The 20,634-nt window shown below is 45.1% G+C and overlaps 5 protein-coding genes across 8 annotated transcripts; 1 reads left to right on the top strand and 4 right to left on the bottom strand.

Moving 5' to 3' along the window:
* Positions 1 to 19: 19 nt before the first annotated feature.
* LOC128297875 (sodium-coupled monocarboxylate transporter 1-like) lies at positions 20 to 2,310 on the bottom strand. Its single transcript, XM_053033588.1, is given in 6 exon segments — positions 20 to 192; positions 195 to 656; positions 722 to 1,352; positions 1,413 to 1,567; positions 1,636 to 1,755; positions 1,828 to 2,310. Coding segments are annotated over 6 exon segments (1,887 nt in total). The 5' UTR covers positions 2,302 to 2,310; the 3' UTR covers positions 20 to 147.
* A 665-nt stretch (positions 2,311 to 2,975) lies between these two features.
* On the bottom strand, positions 2,976 to 6,214 carry LOC128309797 (DNA repair protein complementing XP-C cells homolog). Its single transcript, XM_053046271.1, has 3 exons — positions 4,032 to 6,214; positions 3,590 to 3,960; positions 2,976 to 3,503 (listed from the first exon to the last, which is right to left on the bottom strand). Exons 1-3 carry the CDS (start codon positions 6,152 to 6,154, stop codon positions 3,217 to 3,219), a joined length of 2,781 nt encoding a protein of 926 aa, XP_052902231.1. The 5' UTR covers positions 6,155 to 6,214; the 3' UTR covers positions 2,976 to 3,216.
* On the bottom strand, positions 6,201 to 8,000 carry LOC128309798 (mitochondrial ribonuclease P catalytic subunit). Its single transcript, XM_053046272.1, has 2 exons — positions 6,715 to 8,000; positions 6,201 to 6,649 (listed from the first exon to the last, which is right to left on the bottom strand). Exons 1-2 carry the CDS (start codon positions 7,998 to 8,000, stop codon positions 6,325 to 6,327), a joined length of 1,611 nt encoding a protein of 536 aa, XP_052902232.1. The 3' UTR covers positions 6,201 to 6,324.
* A 108-nt stretch (positions 8,001 to 8,108) lies between these two features.
* Positions 8,109 to 9,563, bottom strand: LOC128309761 (polyubiquitin-like). Its single transcript, XM_053046224.1, has 2 exons — positions 9,509 to 9,563; positions 8,109 to 9,446 (listed from the first exon to the last, which is right to left on the bottom strand). Exon 2 carries the CDS (start codon positions 9,436 to 9,438, stop codon positions 8,281 to 8,283), a length of 1,158 nt encoding a protein of 385 aa, XP_052902184.1. The 5' UTR covers positions 9,439 to 9,446; positions 9,509 to 9,563; the 3' UTR covers positions 8,109 to 8,280.
* Positions 9,564 to 10,769: 1,206 nt separating this feature from the next.
* Positions 10,770 to 20,118, top strand: LOC128298182 (polyubiquitin-C). Of its 4 annotated transcripts, XM_053033925.1 has the most exons (4): positions 10,770 to 11,448; positions 13,044 to 15,079; positions 16,406 to 16,649; positions 18,251 to 20,118. In XM_053033925.1, the coding sequence occupies exons 1-4, from the start codon at positions 10,770 to 10,772 to the stop codon at positions 20,083 to 20,085; spliced, it is 4,794 nt and encodes a 1,597-aa protein (XP_052889885.1). In that variant the 3' UTR covers positions 20,086 to 20,118. The 4 variants fall into 4 exon arrangements, with proteins under 4 accessions (XP_052889885.1, XP_052889887.1, XP_052889886.1 ...); XM_053033927.1 differs by lacking the exons at positions 16,406 to 16,649; positions 18,251 to 20,118 and having other exon boundaries at positions 10,770 to 10,997; positions 13,049 to 15,139; XM_053033926.1 differs by lacking the exons at positions 16,406 to 16,649; positions 18,251 to 20,118 and having other exon boundaries at positions 10,770 to 11,225; positions 13,049 to 15,139.
* Positions 20,119 to 20,634: the final 516 nt, after the last annotated feature.

Genomic DNA, 20,634 nt, shown 5'->3' with positions numbered 1-20,634 from the left:
ATAAGCGACCGATGGGAAGGTGCATAAATAATGGCCCTATGTCAACGTTCTCCGTGGATGCAGCTTGCCTTTCCACCAAAGACGGAAATAGTCGTCCGACCAGCTCATCGTACAGATATGATAAGACAACCTCTTGACTTTTGATCATTACCATTCAACACCACTTTCACGTGTAATCCGATTGTGGGATCCGATGGATAAGCGCTACAGAAGCGTGGTGTACAGTACCTGTGAAACACTTTGCCGTACAGTTCGGTATCTTCTTTATTGAAGGTGTGCGTAGTGACTATAGTACGCGGTATAGATTCGGGGAAGTATATCTTTCTAACGAATGGAGCGACCAGTAGCGGATCCAGTTTGTTCAGTTGCTGACGTCGCAAGATGGCGGCGGTAATGGAACCGACGAGAACGGTCGTCACGGCACCGATGAATGTGTAGAACAGATAGGACACGTGATGGATGGACTTTTCCACCGGTTGGGTGGGAAGTGTTGTGGATGTGTTATATCCCGGTGGTAGTACGAACTCGTACTCGCATCCTTCCACCGAAACGGGCTTCGCGGGAATGAGTATCTCTTTAGCAGCTACCGCTATTTGTGCCCGTATGACGATATACGACATAGTGCACAGTCCACATAGAGCTCCACCGAAAGCACTCTGTAATTGCAGGAACAGATACGATTTTAGCACCTTTCAAGCTGTACTAGGTATTAAATACTTACGGTCGCATCGACCCACGGTAGCAGCATCCCCAGCAGAAACAATCCCAACAACGGTCCCAAGGAAATAGGCACCAAGCTCATCGACAGCTGCAACACGGTACCAAGCTTTTCCACCACAAGCACCAAGACGACAGCAACTATGCCGAACGCTAGTACGGTTCCACGCATGATGTACCGAGTGCTTCGTTCGCTCACAGAGTTCTTAGCGAAAGGTTTCACGAAATCTTCCAGCACGATCGCCGAAAGCGAATTAAGTCCAGTCGAGAGTGAGCTAAGTGATGCACTAAATATGCCGGATATGAACAGCCCTGCCAGTCCGGGATAATTCCCAAGCACCTTCATCAGCAGCACCGGCAATAACTGATCTTTCGCCTTCGCCAATCCCGTGGTCAGTGGATCACAGTCGTAGAATGTGGCGTATATCAGTAGGCCATTGTAGAAGCAGGTCATCAGAAGAAGAATCATACCAACCGTGAAGCAGATGAGAGCTTTCTGAGCGTCGCGAAAGTTAGGCAATGCCAGATAGCGTTGGATCATCATCTGATGGATTGAATTTTTGGCCACCCAGAAGCTCCCACCACCAATAAAAATGGACCAGATTGTGTGCCGTTCGGTTGGGTCCAAACTAAAACTAAAAGGATATGGACGTAAGTAGTGGCACGGTTGGATGTCAGACGTTCTCCGTACATACTTTGGAGGTTCAATCCTTCCACTTGCCAGGTTCCTCTCGATCAGTACTCCCAGCCCACCAATGTCGGCTGTACCCTTAATCACGATCAAGATCAGGGCACCAATCATGATGAACATTTGTATCACATCCGTCCAAACCACCGCTTTAATACCGCCCTTTTGGAGTAGACATGGTAGTAGCTAGTAGCGCCAGAATTGAATATCCCACCACCTCGCCCACTTACCACCAAAGTGTAGAAAATGCACACCATGCAGACGGTCGTAGATACTATGTGTACATTTACACCAGACACCTGATTGAATGCCAACGCAGGCACATAAATGACGATTGGAAGATGAAGTAGCTAAAACGACACACTAGACTCTGTTAGTGTCCACATTCAAATGCTGCTCTCATCGCATCTAGAGATGCTCACCGTTGCCACAGTAAACAGCCCTGATCCAAGCAATCGTATTCTTCGATCGAACCTCAGCTGCAGATAGGCATACGCAGACGTTATTTCCAGGCCCTGGTACACGGGCAAAAATATAAAGTTCATACAAAACGCCATCAACATGATCCCGGTGAAGATGTAGCAAAACTGTGTCCCGTGCAGATACGTCTCGGTGGACGCACCCATAACCGCAATGCCGGAAATGAAGCTGGCGATCAGAGACATCGCAACTGGGAAGATTTTCATCTTCCTTCCCCCAATCAGATAGTTCAGCGCTTCCGAACCACGCCGTACGTTTTGTTTTCGCTTCCGCTGTACGCGCCAATCTTTCCACCCGAAGTACACACCGATCACTATACATATTAACAGGCTTGCCACGAACACGATATAATCCGCTATGCCAAACCGCTGCAAGGATTCGCTCACTTCGGCCACGGTTAGCTTGGAGGAGCTCATCTTTGCGGTGTGTACCGTATGGACGAACTGTTCAAACTACAGACAGCCACATCCCTCAGCCAGCTCAATGGCATCAGTGATACACGTCTGACGGATTAATTTATCTCAACATGCAACGTGAGATGCTGTCAAGATATGATCCGCGTAATCGTAACTATTTATAACACAATCGTTTGCATCCTGTGGAATCGTTATCCGAACCAGTATGCAGTGTGCGCCCGTTAGAAAACGGAAATCTAGAAGCGTGCTGATGGACCTGATAAGGAATTGGCTTTGCTGATGACTTCAACAGCATTGTGCGTACATCTGCAGCATCCTACAAAGCTGTTCAAGACGTAACGTCCACAAGGATCAACCGAGATTGCTGGTGGATGGAGACGATGGAGACAAAATACCTGTTTGTTGGTTTGAGACTATGAAGGTGAAGATCTTAGAAGACATGAATGAAAATTTCATCTTTCCCGATACGATCGTGATTACAACAATGTAACCATCAATGACCGCAGACATATTTTCCGTAAATACTTTGAACTTCAACCACTTCTAGGATCTGCAAGGCTTAATGAGGCACAACAAGTGACGAGTTTCTTTGTTTCAAGGAGTGATAATTGGGCGATAAAATTTACTAGATAACTGAACTAGACAGATTATAATCTGCACACAGGAAATGAAAAATCAAGAAAAAGGATCTGTAGGTTGTACACTTGCAATAACCAAGAGGATTAAATATGTTCAATTGAAGAATTTCTCTTCAAATGTCTTTTTACTTACATGATTGGAGATTCATTGTCGATGCTGAATATTCATCGCGGTTCCTTCAGGTGAAGATCATCATGAAACATTCTTGTTTTTTAAATCTCACTAACAATATTACAATACCATCGTACAAGGATTTCATTTGAACAACATAATTTCCTACATTCCTTCGAAATTATACTTGTGTTTCAATCTTCTTCGCACTAGCAATCCTTTCACTAGCTTCACCCAATTTTTTAGCACTGCAGTTTGTTTCTTTTCTATCTTTTTCTGTGCCGCTTCGTCCTGATGGCGCTGCCAAGCCTCCAGCAAACGATCGCGATGTTCTTCACATATCACAATGCCATCAAATATGGGATGGTTACCACCAGCGTGCACGCCAAAACCAACCACTGCAACGGCATAGTCGATTCCAAGCTTGCGGCAAATGTACGACAATCCATAATCTGGGAAAACAACGAATAAGACAAACCAATTGATCTTTAATCTTGTTGCAACTACTATTCCTTCCTATTCATTGTAAAATACATACGCTTCAGATGCACCGTGCCTTTGGGTAGCATACATTCCTTGAAGATTTCTATATTGCCATAAGCATTGCGCGGCACAATACCATTGACGGGTTCCGGCGGGATGTACTCTTCCGTTTGCCAGTAGCCGAATAATTCCAGATCGGCCGGCTGACGCTTCAGTTTGGTGCGTACAATTTTATACGCTTGCTCGAAATGTCGAATAACCTTCGCATGCCGTAGCCAAACCTCACGCGAATGCAACGTATGTACGCATTCCCGGGCATAAAGCGGCTCTCCCTGCACAAAACCCAACGGTGGAGCATCGGGAGGGTAGATTGCTTGAAATTTTTGCAAATGTCTATGCAAACAGTACGAAGGATGATTTTTACACCTGAAAACAAAAGCGAAGAATTGTTTGAAGCAATTCAAAAAACGATTCTGATTCGAACCCAGATAACCTACTGTGCAATAGTGGTTGGTTTTGGTGCACGAAGTTTAAGCTGTCGAAATTCAAACTGCTCCTGTAAATGGGCTTCATCCAGCACGCGAGGACGGTACGGGGCAAGCGTTTTTTGGAGCCATTTCGCTTCGACCCGGTTCTTAAGTGCAAGCTGTTCATTGCGCCATCGATAGCGCGGTGATACGTCGACGATGGTTCCATCCGCTTCCCAGGCAATGGCATACAACGGCGGTGAAAGAATGCGGTCTATTACAGGGTCCAGACAATCGGTACTTCCTAGCCCAGCTTCCACCACGGTCCAACGACGTTCTTTTTCAAGATAACATTCAATCCAAGTATCAAGCTCTGGTATACGACATTTTTGTTCCGTTTTCTTCACACTCTCGTTTGCAGTTGCTGTTGACTGATGTCGAAGTTTGACCAGTTTGCTCACTTCCTTAGATGTAGTTTCACGATCACACGTGTCCGTAGTTTGTTGTGTCGAAGGCTTTTTTCGAAAGTATTTGGAAGATTTGGAAGACGTTTGTGGAATTGCTTCTGCTGTACGATCATCTTTTCCAGCCGTTCCAAGATGTTGCTTCCGCAGCTTTGCAAAGTTTGGCATTCCTGTGCACGTTTTCATATTCTCGCGTTCGCTAATCATTTGAGTCTTTGGATGCTTTTTCGGGAAGTATTTAGAAGATGTCAGCTTTAACGCCTTTTGACCCTCGTTTGTAATATTCTCCGCCGATCTTGTGGTAGTTTCCGTGCGAGCTTTCGATACACTTGAAGATGAGAGTAATTTCCCCAACCGGGGTTTAGGTATCGTAGGTTCTATTCGTGGTTTCTTGATCGATATTATTTCCTCATCGGCACCATCGAGTTGTGACAGTTGAAACAATTTCTGTATTTCCGGTTTACGCTTGAGTATTTCTGTTGTTGTAAGTGGAACATTCCCGTAGCGAGGCATGGCGTTGATATTTTCCGGTCCAGCGCTGGAACGTTTCTCCTTCGGAACAGATTTAACAGTAGGAGGTTGTTTCGGCACCACATCCAGATTCATCACCAGTCTTGCGCGAACGCTCAGAAAACGCAACAGAGTGAGTAGAATAACGTTGAGCATTTTCCGTGAAGTAACCTCGCGGGCAGCAAGCTGGCATTCGAAGGCATCGCGCTGGTTGATGTTTCGTGGAGCATTTTTGGTAAGCTTCATCACAGTTTTATAGTGTGAGGTTACTGATTGGATAAAATCGCGACTCACTCTTTCGCCCATGGCAATTTCGCTACTTCCAATCAGTTCATACAATTCCGAAGCACATTGAATAATGCCACGATTGACCGTTTTGTTAATTCGAATGCCATACGCGAGCAGCAGTAGCAGATGCGTTTTGTGTGTGTTTAGGAACATTTTTCTCTTAAATTCCTGTTCTAAACGTTTTAACTTTTCGTTTACATCCAGCACGCGTTTAGTCTTTTGCATGCTGCTAGAGACGATGATCTCGAAGTTGTTTACCTGCTCAGTTTGAGCATTCTGTTCAGCTACATGTTCCCAGTCGAGATCATCTTCTGCACACGGAATCCCTTGAACTTCCCCTGGTTGAGTCAGCCGGAACGGAACATCCATTTGCGTCTGCTGGAACGTTTCCATTTCCTTCCTTCTACGTTCCAATGACTGATTACAGACGTTAACTTCCTTTATCATCCTGTCGTAATCAGATACCTGAGTTAATATTTGGTTCATTTGATCTTCCTCTTCAACGGTCATAGCATTTACATCCTCTGATTCAGACAGCTCGGACACTTCATCATCATCCTTGCTGATGTAAAAATCTTTCATATCGGGTCCTGACAATTCACCTTGCAATGATTGCGTAAAGAATGTTTCATCCAGATTTATGGTACTCGGATCAACGAGATGATCGCCAACACTGCTTGTATCTGAATCACTCTCTGATAGCTCTGGCTCGTGCATGGGGTGATCCTCTGCAGTAGCTCCTTGTTTGGTAGCCTCGGGTATACGTTCGTTTGGAGACAAACTATTTGCACCGCCATCGCTTGAATTTGGCACATTCTGTTGTTTAGATACACTAGAAACCTTTCTCGTTAGTAAAAGTTTCCCCAACTTTCCTCTCGCGACACCATTCATGGCACTACTTTGTGTCACCGGCTTTGCGTTTGTTTTGTGATGTAAACAACTACCGTCAATAAACTGTCAAAATCAGCTGTCGCACTGCCAGCTACAACAGCAAAACATGCACCTCGTTCAAAATCAACATTCTGCTTAACTTTGTTCTATTTTATTCAATCTCGTTCCCATCATTTTATGCTCATGCAAAGCCAATCGTTTTGCTTTTCAATCTTCGGAATACGGTTTCCATACTCTACCAGCGGCACGTGCCATTGATTTGCACAAGACTTGTGCGCGTACAGATCATACTTGAACGGGTCCTTAATTATAACACGTCCATCCGGCAGGATGGAAAGCAGCGAGTACTGATGTTCCTGTTGCCAGCGTTTAAACACAGCGCTCAGCTCATTTCCCAGCATAAACGAATGTTTTCGCATAAGATCCCGCGAAAAGAAATCTGTCTTTGGGCCACTTTCCAGCGCAGCGTACAACAGAAACGGATCGTCCTGGGACCTTCAATGAAAAAAGACGCATGTTATGAGTGTTGATTCTACAACAAAAAGCGCTATTGCACGTACAAATCTTCGGTAAGGAACAGAAAACTGTTTTCGCGAATGTATTTCATCTCCTTCGATCGCCACTTGTCCATATGCCGTCGGCCTATAACAAGCACCCGCTTCTTTTGCCGGACATAATGCCGGACTACGGAGGCTACTTGTTGCGCGTACACGGTGGGATTTTTTTGATTACCGGAAGAGAAAGCCACATTCAGCCCATCGATCACCACATCGTATGGGAGAGTTTTCTTAAGAAACGTTTGGAAACGGTTCAACTCTTCCGGTGTAGTGCGGTTAAAAATCTCTCTATTGATAAGTACCGCCTCAAGGAATGCATCTCTCATCCGCTGGAACATGTCTTTCGTTACGATAATGCTGGACAGGTTCCCTTTGCAGTGAGAACACTTTCCACTATCTGTAATGCGCGTTTCACGAACATTGATACCAAGATCCTGTGGCAGCTGCAGCAACTCTTTCCCGATGCGTTTCGATAGGAATACAGCATGATCGTTGGTGAATTGTAGCATTCGTTCCAGATTTTTCGGAAAGCTTTGACCTTCTCGATTACGGCTATATTCTATCCACGCTAGAAAGCTATCATCGTTTGGAATGCGCTTATTTTCACACATTTCCTGCAACATTATCCAGCCCGTTGATTCGTCCCCTGTTGCGAAAGCTTTTGCGGCGATGCAATTGTACGATGAGCCATCTGGTGTCCCCGTGATTTTGATCATTTCCAACAACTCCAAACAATGCCTCCAGTGCTTGGTGAGTGTCAGTGCATTTATTGCATGCTCGCATGTATTGGCATCGAGAATTGTATTCTGTTCCCGGAGTTCAGTGTACATCCGCCAAATGTCGGCTTCATCTTGCTCGCTTATTGCATCCTCCTTTAAACGGTAAAGCCGTAGCAACCTTCCAACGATGGCTAGGTTCGTTTCCAGACCTTGTTGTTGCAAAAAACTCACATATGATTTTCCGATACGTAAATTAGGACAAAGCCCCAGCACAACGCTATCTACATTTGTGTTGTTGAACCGTCGTTCGTTCAGTATGTCCAACCGAATGTTTCTCCATTCTTCTATCGATAATGTGTTGTTCTCGGTAAGCTTGGCCTTAATTGTTTCAATCGTTGCAGTCGCTGGCTTGAGCTGAGGATTTTTCTGATAAATACCAGCGTAATAACGTACATTTTCACTAAAAACTATCTTTCGCAGCCGAAACACGTTTGACCTGAAACACATTTTGTAAACAAACGATGCCGGCAAACAGCTGTGGTGAATTGGACTTTTCACTTGACGACACATTTGACAGCTTGCATGTGTTTCGTTGAATATTCAAAAGGAAAATCAAAAAATCGATTTCTTTCAAGGTGAAGAAATGTGTTTCACAAGAGAAAACATATTCATCAAAACGGGTTATTATTTATTGAACTTCACTGACACAGTTTTTCAAACTTTGTCTTGTTGAATCTGTGCGATTTTCGATCTAGTTTTTGGTTTGGCAGTTTGTTTGCTTTGCATTTTGTCTCATCAACGGAATGAGTTTAGAGCCTTTTTTCAATATTTCATCAATGTTATAACAAGTTCAATCAATGAGCTGCATACCACCCTTCAGCCGTAGAACAAGATGAACAGTAGAACCCTTGATTATGCTATATTCCTGTAGCTGGCGACCATCTTCCAGTTGTTTGCCAGCGAAGATCATGCGCTGCTGGTTTGGAGGAATTTCTTCACGCTCATCAATCTGTTTCTTGACACTCTCCACAGTTGCTTCCGGTTCTGTGTCTACGGCAATGGTCTTGCCAGTCAACATCTTCACGAAGATCTGCATACCACCCTTGAGACGCAGGACCAGATGAACAGTAGAACCCTTGATGATACTGTATTCCTGTAGCTGGCGGCCATCTTCCAGTTGTTTGCCAGCGAAGATCATGCGCTGCTGGTTTGGAGGAATTTCTTCACGCTCATCAATCTGTTTCTTGACACTCTCCACAGTTGCTTCCGGTTCTGTGTCTACGGCAATGGTCTTGCCAGTCAACATCTTCACGAAGATCTGCATACCACCCTTAAGACGCAGGACCAGATGAACCGTAGATCCCTTGATGATACTGTATTCCTGTAGCTGGCGGCCATCTTCCAGTTGTTTGCCAGCGAAGATCATGCGCTGCTGGTTTGGAGGAATTTCTTCACGCTCATCAATCTGTTTCTTGACACTCTCCACCGTTGCTTCCGGTTCTGTGTCTACGGCAATGGTCTTGCCAGTCAACATCTTCACGAAGATCTGCATACCACCCTTAAGACGCAGGACCAGATGAACCGTAGATCCCTTGATGATACTATATTCCTGTAGCTGGCGGCCATCTTCCAGTTGTTTGCCAGCAAAGATCATGCGCTGCTGGTTTGGAGGAATTTCTTCACGCTCATCAATCTGTTTCTTGACACTCTCCACAGTTGCTTCCGGTTCTGTGTCTACGGCAATGGTCTTGCCAGTTAACATCTTCACGAAGATCTGCATACCACCCTTAAGACGCAGGACCAGATGAACCGTAGATCCCTTGATGATACTGTATTCCTGTAGCTGGCGGCCATCTTCCAGTTGTTTGCCAGCGAAGATCATGCGCTGCTGGTTTGGAGGAATTTCTTCACGCTCATCAATCTGTTTCTTGACACTCTCCACAGTTGCTTCCGGTTCTGTGTCTACGGCAATGGTCTTGCCAGTCAACATCTTCACGAAGATCTGCATGGTACTGCCTATGGAAGATGCTAAAGGGTGAAACTCAATCGATATGGATGTTTCATAGCGCTACTCTTACCGTTTAGCTCAGATCCTATTAATTCGATAATTAACGCTAGTTCAGCCCAAGGACACCTACTTGTTTGAATCCTTCGAACAATGATCAGGGGTTTTTATACTGTCGATCGTCCTGTGTGTGTGACATAATTGCAAGCAAGCAAACCAATGTTGTCATGCTGCCAAAACAAAAACGAAACACAAAATCCACCAAGACTTTGGCAATGACTTTGACCGCAAACAAATAATTTCCCTGCCAAGATGAGAGTCAACGCCCCACCTACGTGGTGGGCTACTACTCCTCACAAAATCACGGGGACACCTACTGGTTAGCTATCAGCTGTTCCATTATCCTGCACAGTAATCGAACGCTGATGGAAATTACTTTCCATTTTTACCGTTATTCCATTTTATTAGACCCATTTTAGCTAATACAAAAGAACCTACTTCATGAAATCTCCCAAAATCTCTCCATAGATTTAACTGATCAAATGCAACGTGATCAAATCACGCATAAACAGTAAACAATCATGCGGAAGGCGCCATCGTCCTTTTCTCTGCCAAGATTCTTTGATAGAACGCGCAAGCCTTTTCGAATTCTAATCTTGCAATGCGTTGGGCGCATTCACTTTACACTATAAAAAGCTTTTAGCATGCTGCCCATGGGCTCAGTTCGAGTTGGCAATAACCTCGACAGCAAAGCTTTTTCTTGGGTGATTTAACGTTCCTTCGTTAAGGTCTAAATCCTTGCATTAAAAAACGATAGTAAAGAAGCGATAGTGAATAACCAAGAAGGTAAGGCATTTTTCAAACAACTTGTTCCAAACCTTCACCGTGTTCATGTTCATTTCATTCAACAGACATCGGCATCGTATTGCATTCAGAGACGAGACAGACATCACATGGCTGTACGGACGGTTGTAATCGTGAGAAAAATAAGATGCAACGTATCCGTAGCTAGTAACCTTCTGCGATGGACAACGAACTTTTATTTTTAACCACGCTTCTTTTACGCGTGACGTATCTCTGTCTGCTTGTACGACCAAAACGACAACCGAACGAAGATCAGATGCTGCATTAAAAATACTCTAACAAAGACGCTGCAATCTTTGATGTTGGCGGAAGTGAAAGCACCGATCGATCATGCCAATGAGATTCGCACTAGATCATGACTATTCTTGCCATTGCAACGTGATATAATTGATCGATCATGAAATAAATTTATTTTCCAAATAGTAAAGCTTCATGAATATTATTCCTTTGAACTGCTTTTTCAGGCAATCATGCAGATCTTTGTTAAAACATTAACGGGCAAAACGATCACCATTGATATGGTCGCCTCGGAAACGGTTTTGGACATCAAGAATAAAATCTTGGAACGTGAGGGCATTGCACCAGACCAGCAACGTATTATCTTTGCCGGCAAACAGTTGGACGAGGGTCGGATTATATCTGATTACAATATCCAGCACGGATCTACGATGCACCTGGTGCTACGCCTTAAGGGTGGCATGCAAATTTTTGTGCGGATGCTCACGGGTAAAACAATCGCCATTGATACGGAACCGGAAGCTACTGTGGAGAGTGTCAAGAAACAGATCGACGAGCGTGAGGAAATCCCTCCAAACCAACAACGCATGATCTTCGCCGGGAAACAATTGGAAGATGGCCGTCAGCTTCAGGAGTACAGCATCATCAAAGCATCTACAATCCATCTGGTCCTGCGTCTTAAGGGTGGCATGCAGATTTTTGTGCGGATGTTAACTGGCAAGACCATTGCCGTAGATACAGAACCGGAAGCAACGGTAGAAAGCATCAAGAAGCAGATCGATGAACGAGAGGAAATCCCACCGAATCAACAGCGCATGATCTTTGCTGGCAAACAGCTCGAAGATGGACGTCAATTACAGGAGTATAGCATCATAAAGGGATCCACCATTCATCTCGTTTTGCGACTCAAAGGTGGCCTTTAGATTTACCCCGTTCAAGACAGCACATTCAGTGTCCTATTTTTTACTCTACGTATTCCATTTGCTGCTTTGTACAACGTAGGATAAACGCGGACTACACGGATGGTGTAGCTATGTGTACACTAAGCGAGATTGAGAACTTTCTCATTTTAATTTATCAAAAATCCGAAAACCATCTTCATGTGGAGGTTTCACACGATATTTATAAATGGTTCTGGTTTGAATCACTTACAAAATTTTACACATCAGACTATATAAAGTGCAAAATACAAGTAAAAAAGAAAAACCAACTTTTATTTTCAATCTCTCTCATTGAACTGCAGTTAGCAACGTGTACACGCTGCATATATAATAATGACACTTGCGCCACAGTCTATAAAAGCGACGAATCCGAGGAAGTGTCAAGAGTGAGAAACCAGCAAGCCAGCTTGCAACGTACACGTATCGACTGCGTCGAGACAAAGAGTGAAGAAAATTGTGACTGTTCAGTGAATAATAGAAATTTGTCAGAAAACTAACTGGAAAAAGGTAATTCTAACGTAAAACTATCGGTTGCGAATGCAGTTTATCTTAAGCGTAGTACCAGAAGTCTAGAAAAAGTTAACATTTCTGTGCATGGGAGTGACCCGTTTTGTAAGATGGCGTGATGACGCAGCAAGCTCTGCGCTGCAAATTAACAGTTTCTAAATTACTGTGCATCAGCTTGTTAAATCGTTTATGCAGTAATATTTCGTACGTTTTTGTTCAAATTCAGTGCTAATCTGTGTGTCCTGTGCTATTTCCGAAGTTCTAAATCGAAATGAAATAAAATTCAGTCTATCCTTAGGTGCTTCCCAAGCTAAGGGCACTAATTGCTTTGTTTGAAGAATTTGTTCTGACGAAATAATGTTGTGAGGGTAATTTTGCATTATCTCAATATATTACCATTCAATGGTGGGTCCAATATCATCCATTTGCCAACCAAATCGACACCAAAATCAACGCGAAAGCAATTTTTACACTCGTTCGTAAGATGGCGTAATAGCGCTGCAATACATTTCCTCATATCCGCGTACAAGCACCAGCTAATAGCATAAATTTCGACTTTATTTCTTAAATTATATTTATTAATTAGTTTAGTTGCCTTCGTTACTTAGAAAATAACAGAATAATTGTCTAAACTTCACATCAATTTAATAGATTACTCATCGCATGATGAATCTGCAATTATCATGTTGTGTGAATCATGCATGATGTATTTACGCATAGCATTTCATAATAGCTTTATTTTTAACACAAGCCACTGAAGTTTTTCCGTCTAGAAACTTCCCTTGTGTCGTGCAAGCTGTTCGCGATTGTTCCAAATGACGAATGGAATGCAAAACAAATACAGTGCATTCGAATTTTTATCAACACTGTGAGCTATATGTATATGCGATGCTTACGTGAAATGTAATCGGGTAATTAGATTAGTGTGAAAAATACGAAGGAATTACATATTAGGTCATAGTTGCTAGTTTGTAACTTCAATTACATCATTATATTATATGACGATAAAAGATTTCATAATAAACAGAGCTTTGTGCTTTTGTTTGTTTTCTAATAGAGTCAACATGCAGATTTTCGTGAAGACCCTGACCGGAAAGACCATCACCCTTGAGGTGGAACCATCCGATACGATCGAGAATGTAAAGGCCAAGATTCAGGATAAGGAGGGAATCCCACCAGATCAGCAGCGTTTGATCTTCGCGGGCAAGCAGTTGGAGGATGGCCGTACCCTGTCGGACTATAACATTCAGAAGGAATCGACGCTCCATCTGGTTCTTCGTCTGCGCGGAGGCATGCAAATCTTCGTGAAGACCCTGACCGGAAAGACCATCACCCTTGAGGTGGAACCATCCGATACGATCGAGAATGTAAAGGCCAAGATTCAGGATAAGGAGGGAATCCCTCCAGATCAGCAGCGTTTGATCTTCGCGGGCAAGCAGTTGGAGGATGGCCGTACCCTGTCAGACTATAACATTCAGAAGGAATCGACGCTCCATCTGGTTCTTCGTCTGCGCGGAGGAATGCAAATCTTCGTGAAGACCCTGACCGGAAAGACCATCACCCTAGAGGTGGAACCATCCGATACGATTGAGAATGTAAAGGCCAAGATTCAGGATAAGGAGGGAATCCCACCAGATCAGCAGCGTTTGATCTTCGCGGGCAAGCAATTGGAGGATGGCCGTACCCTGTCGGACTATAACATTCAGAAGGAATCGACGCTCCATCTGGTTCTTCGTCTGCGCGGAGGCATGCAAATCTTCGTGAAGACCCTGACCGGAAAGACCATCACCCTTGAGGTGGAACCATCCGATACGATTGAGAATGTAAAGGCCAAGATTCAGGATAAGGAGGGAATCCCACCAGATCAGCAGCGTTTGATCTTCGCTGGCAAGCAGTTAGAGGATGGCCGTACCCTGTCGGACTATAACATTCAGAAGGAATCGACGCTCCATCTGGTTCTTCGTCTGCGCGGAGGCATGCAAATCTTCGTGAAGACCCTGACCGGAAAGACCATCACCCTTGAGGTGGAACCATCCGATACGATCGAGAATGTAAAGGCCAAGATTCAGGATAAGGAGGGAATCCCTCCAGATCAGCAGCGTTTGATCTTCGCGGGCAAGCAGTTGGAGGATGGCCGTACCCTGTCAGACTATAACATTCAGAAGGAATCGACGCTCCATCTGGTTCTTCGTCTGCGCGGAGGAATGCAAATCTTCGTGAAGACCCTGACCGGAAAGACCATCACCCTTGAGGTGGAACCATCCGATACGATCGAGAATGTAAAGGCCAAGATTCAGGATAAGGAGGGAATCCCACCAGATCAGCAGCGTTTGATCTTCGCGGGCAAGCAGTTGGAGGATGGCCGTACCCTGTCGGACTATAACATTCAGAAGGAATCGACGCTCCATCTGGTTCTTCGTCTGCGCGGAGGCATGCAAATCTTCGTGAAGACCCTGACCGGAAAGACCATCACCCTTGAGGTGGAACCATCCGATACGATCGAGAATGTAAAGGCCAAGATTCAGGATAAGGAGGGAATCCCTCCAGATCAGCAGCGTTTGATCTTCGCTGGCAAGCAGTTGGAGGATGGCCGTACCCTGTCGGACTATAACATTCAGAAGGAATCGACGCTCCATCTGGTTCTTCGTCTGCGTGGAGGCATGCAAATCTTCGTGAAGACCCTGACCGGAAAGACCATCACCCTTGAGGTGGAACCATCCGATACGATCGAGAATGTAAAGGCCAAGATTCAGGATAAGGAGGGAATCCCACCAGATCAGCAGCGTTTGATCTTCGCGGGCAAGCAGTTGGAGGATGGCCGTACCCTGTCGGATTATAACATTCAGAAGGAATCGACGCTCCATCTGGTTCTTCGTCTGCGCGGAGGCATGCAAATCTTCGTGAAGACCCTGACCGGAAAGACCATCACCCTTGAGGTGGAACCATCCGATACGATCGAGAATGTAAAGGCCAAGATTCAGGATAAGGAGGGAATCCCTCCAGATCAGCAGCGTTTGATCTTCGCGGGCAAGCAGTTGGAGGATGGCCGTACCCTGTCGGACTATAACATTCAGAAGGAATCGACGCTCCATCTGGTTCTTCGTCTGCGCGGAGGAATTTAAGTGTTTAAATAAAGCATTTTGAAAGCTATGGTATCATAATTATGTCTTTTTTTATTAATCGGGAGAACGGCCAGGCTGTATATCTTATAGACTATCCTTTTTTTTTTTGTTAACGGGGAGGGAACCTTCTAAAGGTACCCACCTAGAGGGGCTTATCGCGGCTAGACACCGCCTCTCGAGATGGGTTATGTGGGATTCATCGTGATGCTTGACCCGTGAAGCGAGTCAAGCAGCCGATGCGTCCGCACTAAACCACTCCTCGACCTGATCCGAACCCTGCCGATGCGCTGATGTGCGTAGTACTCCATGCGGGGTCGTGTGTGCGTAGCACCCTTGCTGTTGCGCACTGCTGCGTCGTCCTTCCTGGTTGTCCTCGCTACTGGTGTCGCTTCGTGCCTTCCGTCTGTTGCTGCTGCTGTTGTTCCGAATCCACCCGTGCGTGGCCGCCACTCCCGGGTGGGTCCTAGCTCCTGCTGCTGCTCTGGTTACTCGTCGCTACCGCTGATGCTTCTGTTTACCGTTTTCCTGGTATTGTTGGTGGCGGGGAGCCACTACTGCTGCCCCCGTTGATCCGTGTTCCTTCGTCGCTGCTGCCGTCGGTCGACCTTTGTTTCTTATAGACTACCCTTAGACGCTAATAGTTTAACAATTTATTATGCTATGTGTTAGTGCTATGTAGTAGAAAGACATTTCCTTCTCCCACCATTAGGATGCACCTTATCCCGGGTATACTCGGCATACATGTTTCTATCCTTTCGGGATCTCGTAGATTTCTCCTTCCCTTCATTGGGACTTTTTGTGACGGTTGAATCGGCAACTTCAGCGTCCTGATGACATGCAGTGGCACATATTTCCTCTCGTTTTTCCAGTGTTCGGTGAAGGATAGTTGGCGTCATGATGTGCTTTCCTGATATTTGCTTGGTGATCTCGTCTTCGTTGTCAGTGAGGGTTGATATTATCGGTAGATACAGCATTCGTCTCTAAGAGCGTACCAGACTGCGTCTTGGCAACGTCTGTCTTAACCGCTATGGGAGCGACCGCCAAAGCAACCCAGAGTGAAACCTCGACAATAGTAATAGAACATGTAACCAGAATAATAACAAAAAAAACACTAGACACACATCTGTAACAAAGACAAAACAAAAGGAAAAACAAACAAGAACAAACGATAGTGCGTACTATCTACAGGATGGGGGATGGGAAGGAATCATATGGTGATTCCGATCTCTTTGGCGAAGTCGAACAGAATCCGTGCGTACACGTAGTCCTTCTGACCCAGAATGTCGCGAATTGGCACAGGTCCTGAGTCTTAAGGGTGGCATGCAGATTTTTGTGCGGATGTTAACTGGCAAGACCATTGCCGGAGATACAGAACCGGAAGAAACGGTAGAAAGCATCAAGAAGCAGATCGATGAACGAGAGGAAATCCCACCGAATCAACAGCGCATGATCTTTGCTGGCAAACAGCTCGAAGATGGACGCCAATTACAGGAGTATAGCATCATAAAGGGATCCACCATTCATCTCGTTTTGCGACTCAAAGGTGGCCTTTAGATTTACCCCGTTCAAGACGGCACATTCAGTGTCCTATTTTTTACTCTACGTATTCCATTTGCTGCTTTGTACAACGTAGGATAAACGCGGACTACACGGATGGTGTAGCTATGTGTACACTACGCGAGATTGAGAACTTTCTCATTTTAATTTATCAAAAATCCGAAAACCATCTTCATGTGGAGGTTTCACACGATATTTATAAATGGTTCTGTCTTGAATCACTTACAAAATTTTACACATCAGACGATATAAAGTGCAAAATACAAGTAAAAAAGAAAAACCAACTTTTATTTTCAATCTCTCTCATTGAACTGCAGTTAGCAACGTGTACACGCTGCATATATAATAATGACACTTGCGCCACAGTCTATAAAAGCGACGAATCCGAGGAAGTGTCAAGAGTGAGAAACCAGCAAGGCAGCTTGCAACGTACACGTATCGACTGCGTCGAGACAAAGAGTGAAGAAAATTGTGACTGTTCAGTGAATAATAGAAATTTGTCAGAAAACTAACTGGAAAAAGGTAATTCTAACGTAAAACTATCGGTTGCGAGTGCAGTTTATCTTAAGCGTAGTACCAGAAGTCTAGAAAAAGTTAACATTTCTGTGCATGGGAGTGACCCGTTTTGTAAGATGGCGTGATGACGCAGCAAGCTCTGCGCTGCAAATTAACATTTTCTAAATTACTGTGCATCAGCTTGTTAAATCGTTTATGCAGTAATATTTCGTACGTTTTTGTTCAGTGCTAATCTATGTGTCGTGTGCTATTTCCGAGGTTCTAAATCGAAATGAAATAAAATTCAGTGTATCCTTAGGTGCTTCCCAAGCTAATGGCACTAATTGCTTTGTTTGAAGAATTTGTTCTGATGAAATAATGTTGTGAGGGTAATTTTGCATTATCTCAATATATTACCATTCAATGGTGCGTCCAATATCATCCATTTGCCAACCAAATCGACACCAAAATCAACGCGAAAGCAACTTTTCCACTCGTAAGATTCGTTAGTAAGATGGCGTAATAGCGCTGCAATACATTTTCCTCCAATCCGCGTAGAAGCACCAGTCGATAGCATAAATTTCGACTTTATTTCTTAAATTATATTTATTAATTAGTTTAGTTGCCTTCGTTACCTAGAAAATAACAGAATAATTGTCTAAACTTCACATCAATTTAATTACTCATCGCATGATGAATCTGCAATTATCCTGTTGTGTGAATCATGCATGATGTATTTACGCATAGCATTTCATAATAGCTTTATTTTTAACACAAGCCACTGAAGTTATTCCGTCTAGAAACTTCCCTTGTGTCGTGCAAGCTGTTCGCGATTGTTCCAAATGACGAATGGAATGCAAAAACAAATACAGTGCATACGAATTTTTATCAACACTGTGAGCTATATGTATATGCGATGCTTACGTGAAATGTAATCGGGTAATTAGATTAGTGTGAAAAATACGAAGGAATTACATATTAGGTCATAGTTGACATGCTAGTTTGTAACTTCAATTACATCATTAAATTATATGACGATAAAAGATTTCATAATAAACAGAGCTTTCTACTTTTGTTTGTTTTCTAATAGAGTCAACATGCAGATTTTCGTGAAGACCCTGACCGGAAAGACCATCACCCTTGAGGTGGAACCATCCGATACGATCGAGAATGTAAAGGCCAAGATTCAGGACAAGGAGGGAATCCCACCAGATCAGCAGCGTTTGATCTTCGCTGGCAAGCAGTTGGAGGATGGCCGTACCCTGTCGGATTATAACATTCAGAAGGAATCGACGCTCCATCTGGTTCTTCGTCTGCGCGGAGGCATGCAAATCTTCGTGAAGACCCTGACCGGAAAGACCATCACCCTAGAGGTGGAACCATCCGATACGATCGAGAATGTAAAGGCCAAGATTCAGGATAAGGAGGGAATCCCACCAGATCAGCAGCGTTTGATCTTCGCTGGCAAGCAGTTGGAGGATGGCCGTACCCTGTCGGACTATAACATTCAGAAGGAATCGACGCTCCATTTGGTTCTTCGTCTGCGCGGAGGCATGCAAATCTTCGTGAAGACCCTGACTGGAAAGACCATCACCCTAGAGGTGGAACCATCCGATACGATCGAGAATGTAAAGGCCAAGATTCAGGATAAGGAGGGAATCCCACCAGATCAGCAGCGTTTAATCTTCGCTGGCAAGCAGTTGGAGGATGGCCGTACCCTGTCGGACTATAACATTCAGAAGGAATCGACGCTCCATCTGGTTCTTCGGCTGCGCGGAGGCATGCAAATCTTCGTGAAGACCCTGACCGGAAAGACCATCACCCTAGAGGTGGAACCATCCGATACGATCGAAAATGTAAAGGCCAAGATTCAGGATAAGGAGGGAATCCCACCAGATCAGCAGCGTTTGATCTTCGCTGGCAAGCAGTTGGAGGATGGCCGTACCCTGTCGGATTATAACATTCAGAAGGAATCGACGCTCCATCTGGTTCTTCGTCTGCGCGGAGGCATGCAAATCTTCGTGAAGACCCTGACCGGAAAGACCATCACCCTAGAGGTGGAACCATCCGATACGATCGAGAATGTAAAGGCCAAGATTCAGGATAAGGAGGGAATCCCACCAGATCAGCAGCGTTTGATCTTCGCGGGCAAGCAGTTGGAGGATGGCCGTACCCTGTCGGACTATAACATTCAGAAGGAATCGACGCTCCATCTGGTTCTTCGTCTGCGCGGAGGCATGCAAATCTTCGTGAAGACCCTGACCGGAAAGACCATCACCCTAGAGGTGGAACCATCCGATACGATCGAGAATGTAAAGGCCAAGATTCAGGATAAGGAGGGAATCCCTCCAGATCAGCAGCGTTTGATCTTCGCGGGCAAGCAGTTGGAGGATGGCCGTACCCTGTCGGACTATAACATTCAGAAGGAATCGACGCTCCATCTGGTTCTTCGTCTGCGCGGAGGAATGCAAATCTTCGTGAAGACCCTGACCGGAAAGACCATCACCCTTGAGGTGGAACCATCCGATACGATCGAGAATGTAAAGGCCAAGATTCAGGATAAGGAGGGAATCCCTCCAGATCAGCAGCGTTTGATCTTCGCGGGCAAGCAGTTGGAGGATGGCCGTACCCTGTCGGACTATAACATTCAGAAGGAATCGACGCTCCATCTGGTTCTTCGTCTGCGCGGAGGCATGCAAATCTTCGTGAAGACCCTGACCGGAAAGACCATCACCCTTGAGGTGGAACCATCCGATACGATCGAGAATGTAAAGGCCAAGATTCAGGATAAGGAGGGAATCCCTCCAGATCAGCAGCGTTTGATCTTCGCGGGCAAGCAGTTGGAGGATGGCCGTACCCTGTCGGACTATAACATTCAGAAGGAATCGACGCTCCATCTGGTTCTTCGTCTGCGCGGAGGAATTTAAGTGTTTAAATAAAGCATTTTGAAAGCTATGGTATCATAATTATGTCTTTTTTTATTAATCGGGAGAACGGCCAGGCTGTATATCTTATAGACTATCCTTTTTTTTTGTTAACGGCGAGGGAACCTTCTAAAGGTACCCACCTAGAGGGGCTTATCGCGGCTAGACACCGCCTCTCGAGATGGGTTATGTGGGATTCATCGTGATGCTTGACCCGTGAAGCGAGTCAAGCAGCCGATGCGACCGCACTAAACCACTCCTCGACCTGATCCGAACCCTGCCGATGCGCTGATGTGCGTAGTACTCCATTCGGGGTCGAGTGTGCGTAGCACCCTTGCTGTTGCGCACTGCTGCGTCGTCCTTCCTGGTTGTCCTCGCTACTGGTGTCGCTTCGTGCCTTCCGTCTGCTGCTGCTGCTGTTGTTCCGAATCCACCCTTCCGTGGCCGCCACTCCCGGGTGGGTCCTAGCTCCTGCTGCTGCTCTGGTTACTCGTCACTACCGCTGATGCTTCTGTTTACCGTTTTCCTGGTATTGTTGGTGGCGGGGAGGCA

Source organism: Anopheles moucheti, chromosome 2 (genome assembly GCF_943734755.1).
Source record: "Anopheles moucheti chromosome 2, idAnoMoucSN_F20_07, whole genome shotgun sequence".
In the NCBI taxonomy this organism is placed as follows: Eukaryota; Metazoa; Arthropoda; class Insecta; order Diptera; family Culicidae; genus Anopheles; species Anopheles moucheti.
This window is presented reverse-complemented; position numbering and strand designations above follow the sequence as displayed.

Bases quoted from the DNA above. Each gene is read 5' to 3' on its own strand.
- LOC128309797 (XM_053046271.1), bottom strand. From the start codon at position 6,154: ATGAATGGTGTCGCGAGAGGAAAGTTGGGGAAACTTTTACTAACGAGA. The intron at 3,961-4,031 runs GTAGGTTATCTG...TTTTGTTTTCAG, and splicing joins AAACCAACCACTATTGCACA to GTGTAAAAATCATCCTTCGT. The intron at 3,504-3,589 runs GTATGTATTTTA...TTGTTTTCCCAG, and splicing joins AGGCACGGTGCATCTGAAGC to ATTATGGATTGTCGTACATT.
- LOC128309798 (XM_053046272.1), bottom strand. From the start codon at position 8,000: ATGTGTCGTCAAGTGAAAAGTCCAATTCACCACAGCTGTTTGCCGGCA. The intron at 6,650-6,714 runs GTACGTGCAATA...TTTTCATTGAAG, and splicing joins CTGTTCCTTACCGAAGATTT to GTCCCAGGACGATCCGTTTC.
- LOC128309761 (XM_053046224.1), bottom strand. From the start codon at position 9,438: ATGCAGATCTTCGTGAAGATGTTGACTGGCAAGACCATTGCCGTAGAC.
- LOC128298182 (XM_053033925.1), top strand. From the start codon at position 10,770: ATGCAGATCTTTGTTAAAACATTAACGGGCAAAACGATCACCATTGAT. The intron at 15,080-16,405 runs GTTCTTCGTCTG...GAATTGGCACAG, and splicing joins AGGAATCGACGCTCCATCTG to GTCCTGAGTCTTAAGGGTGG. The intron at 16,650-18,250 runs GTGGCCTTTAGA...TTTCTAATAGAG, and splicing joins TCTCGTTTTGCGACTCAAAG to TCAACATGCAGATTTTCGTG.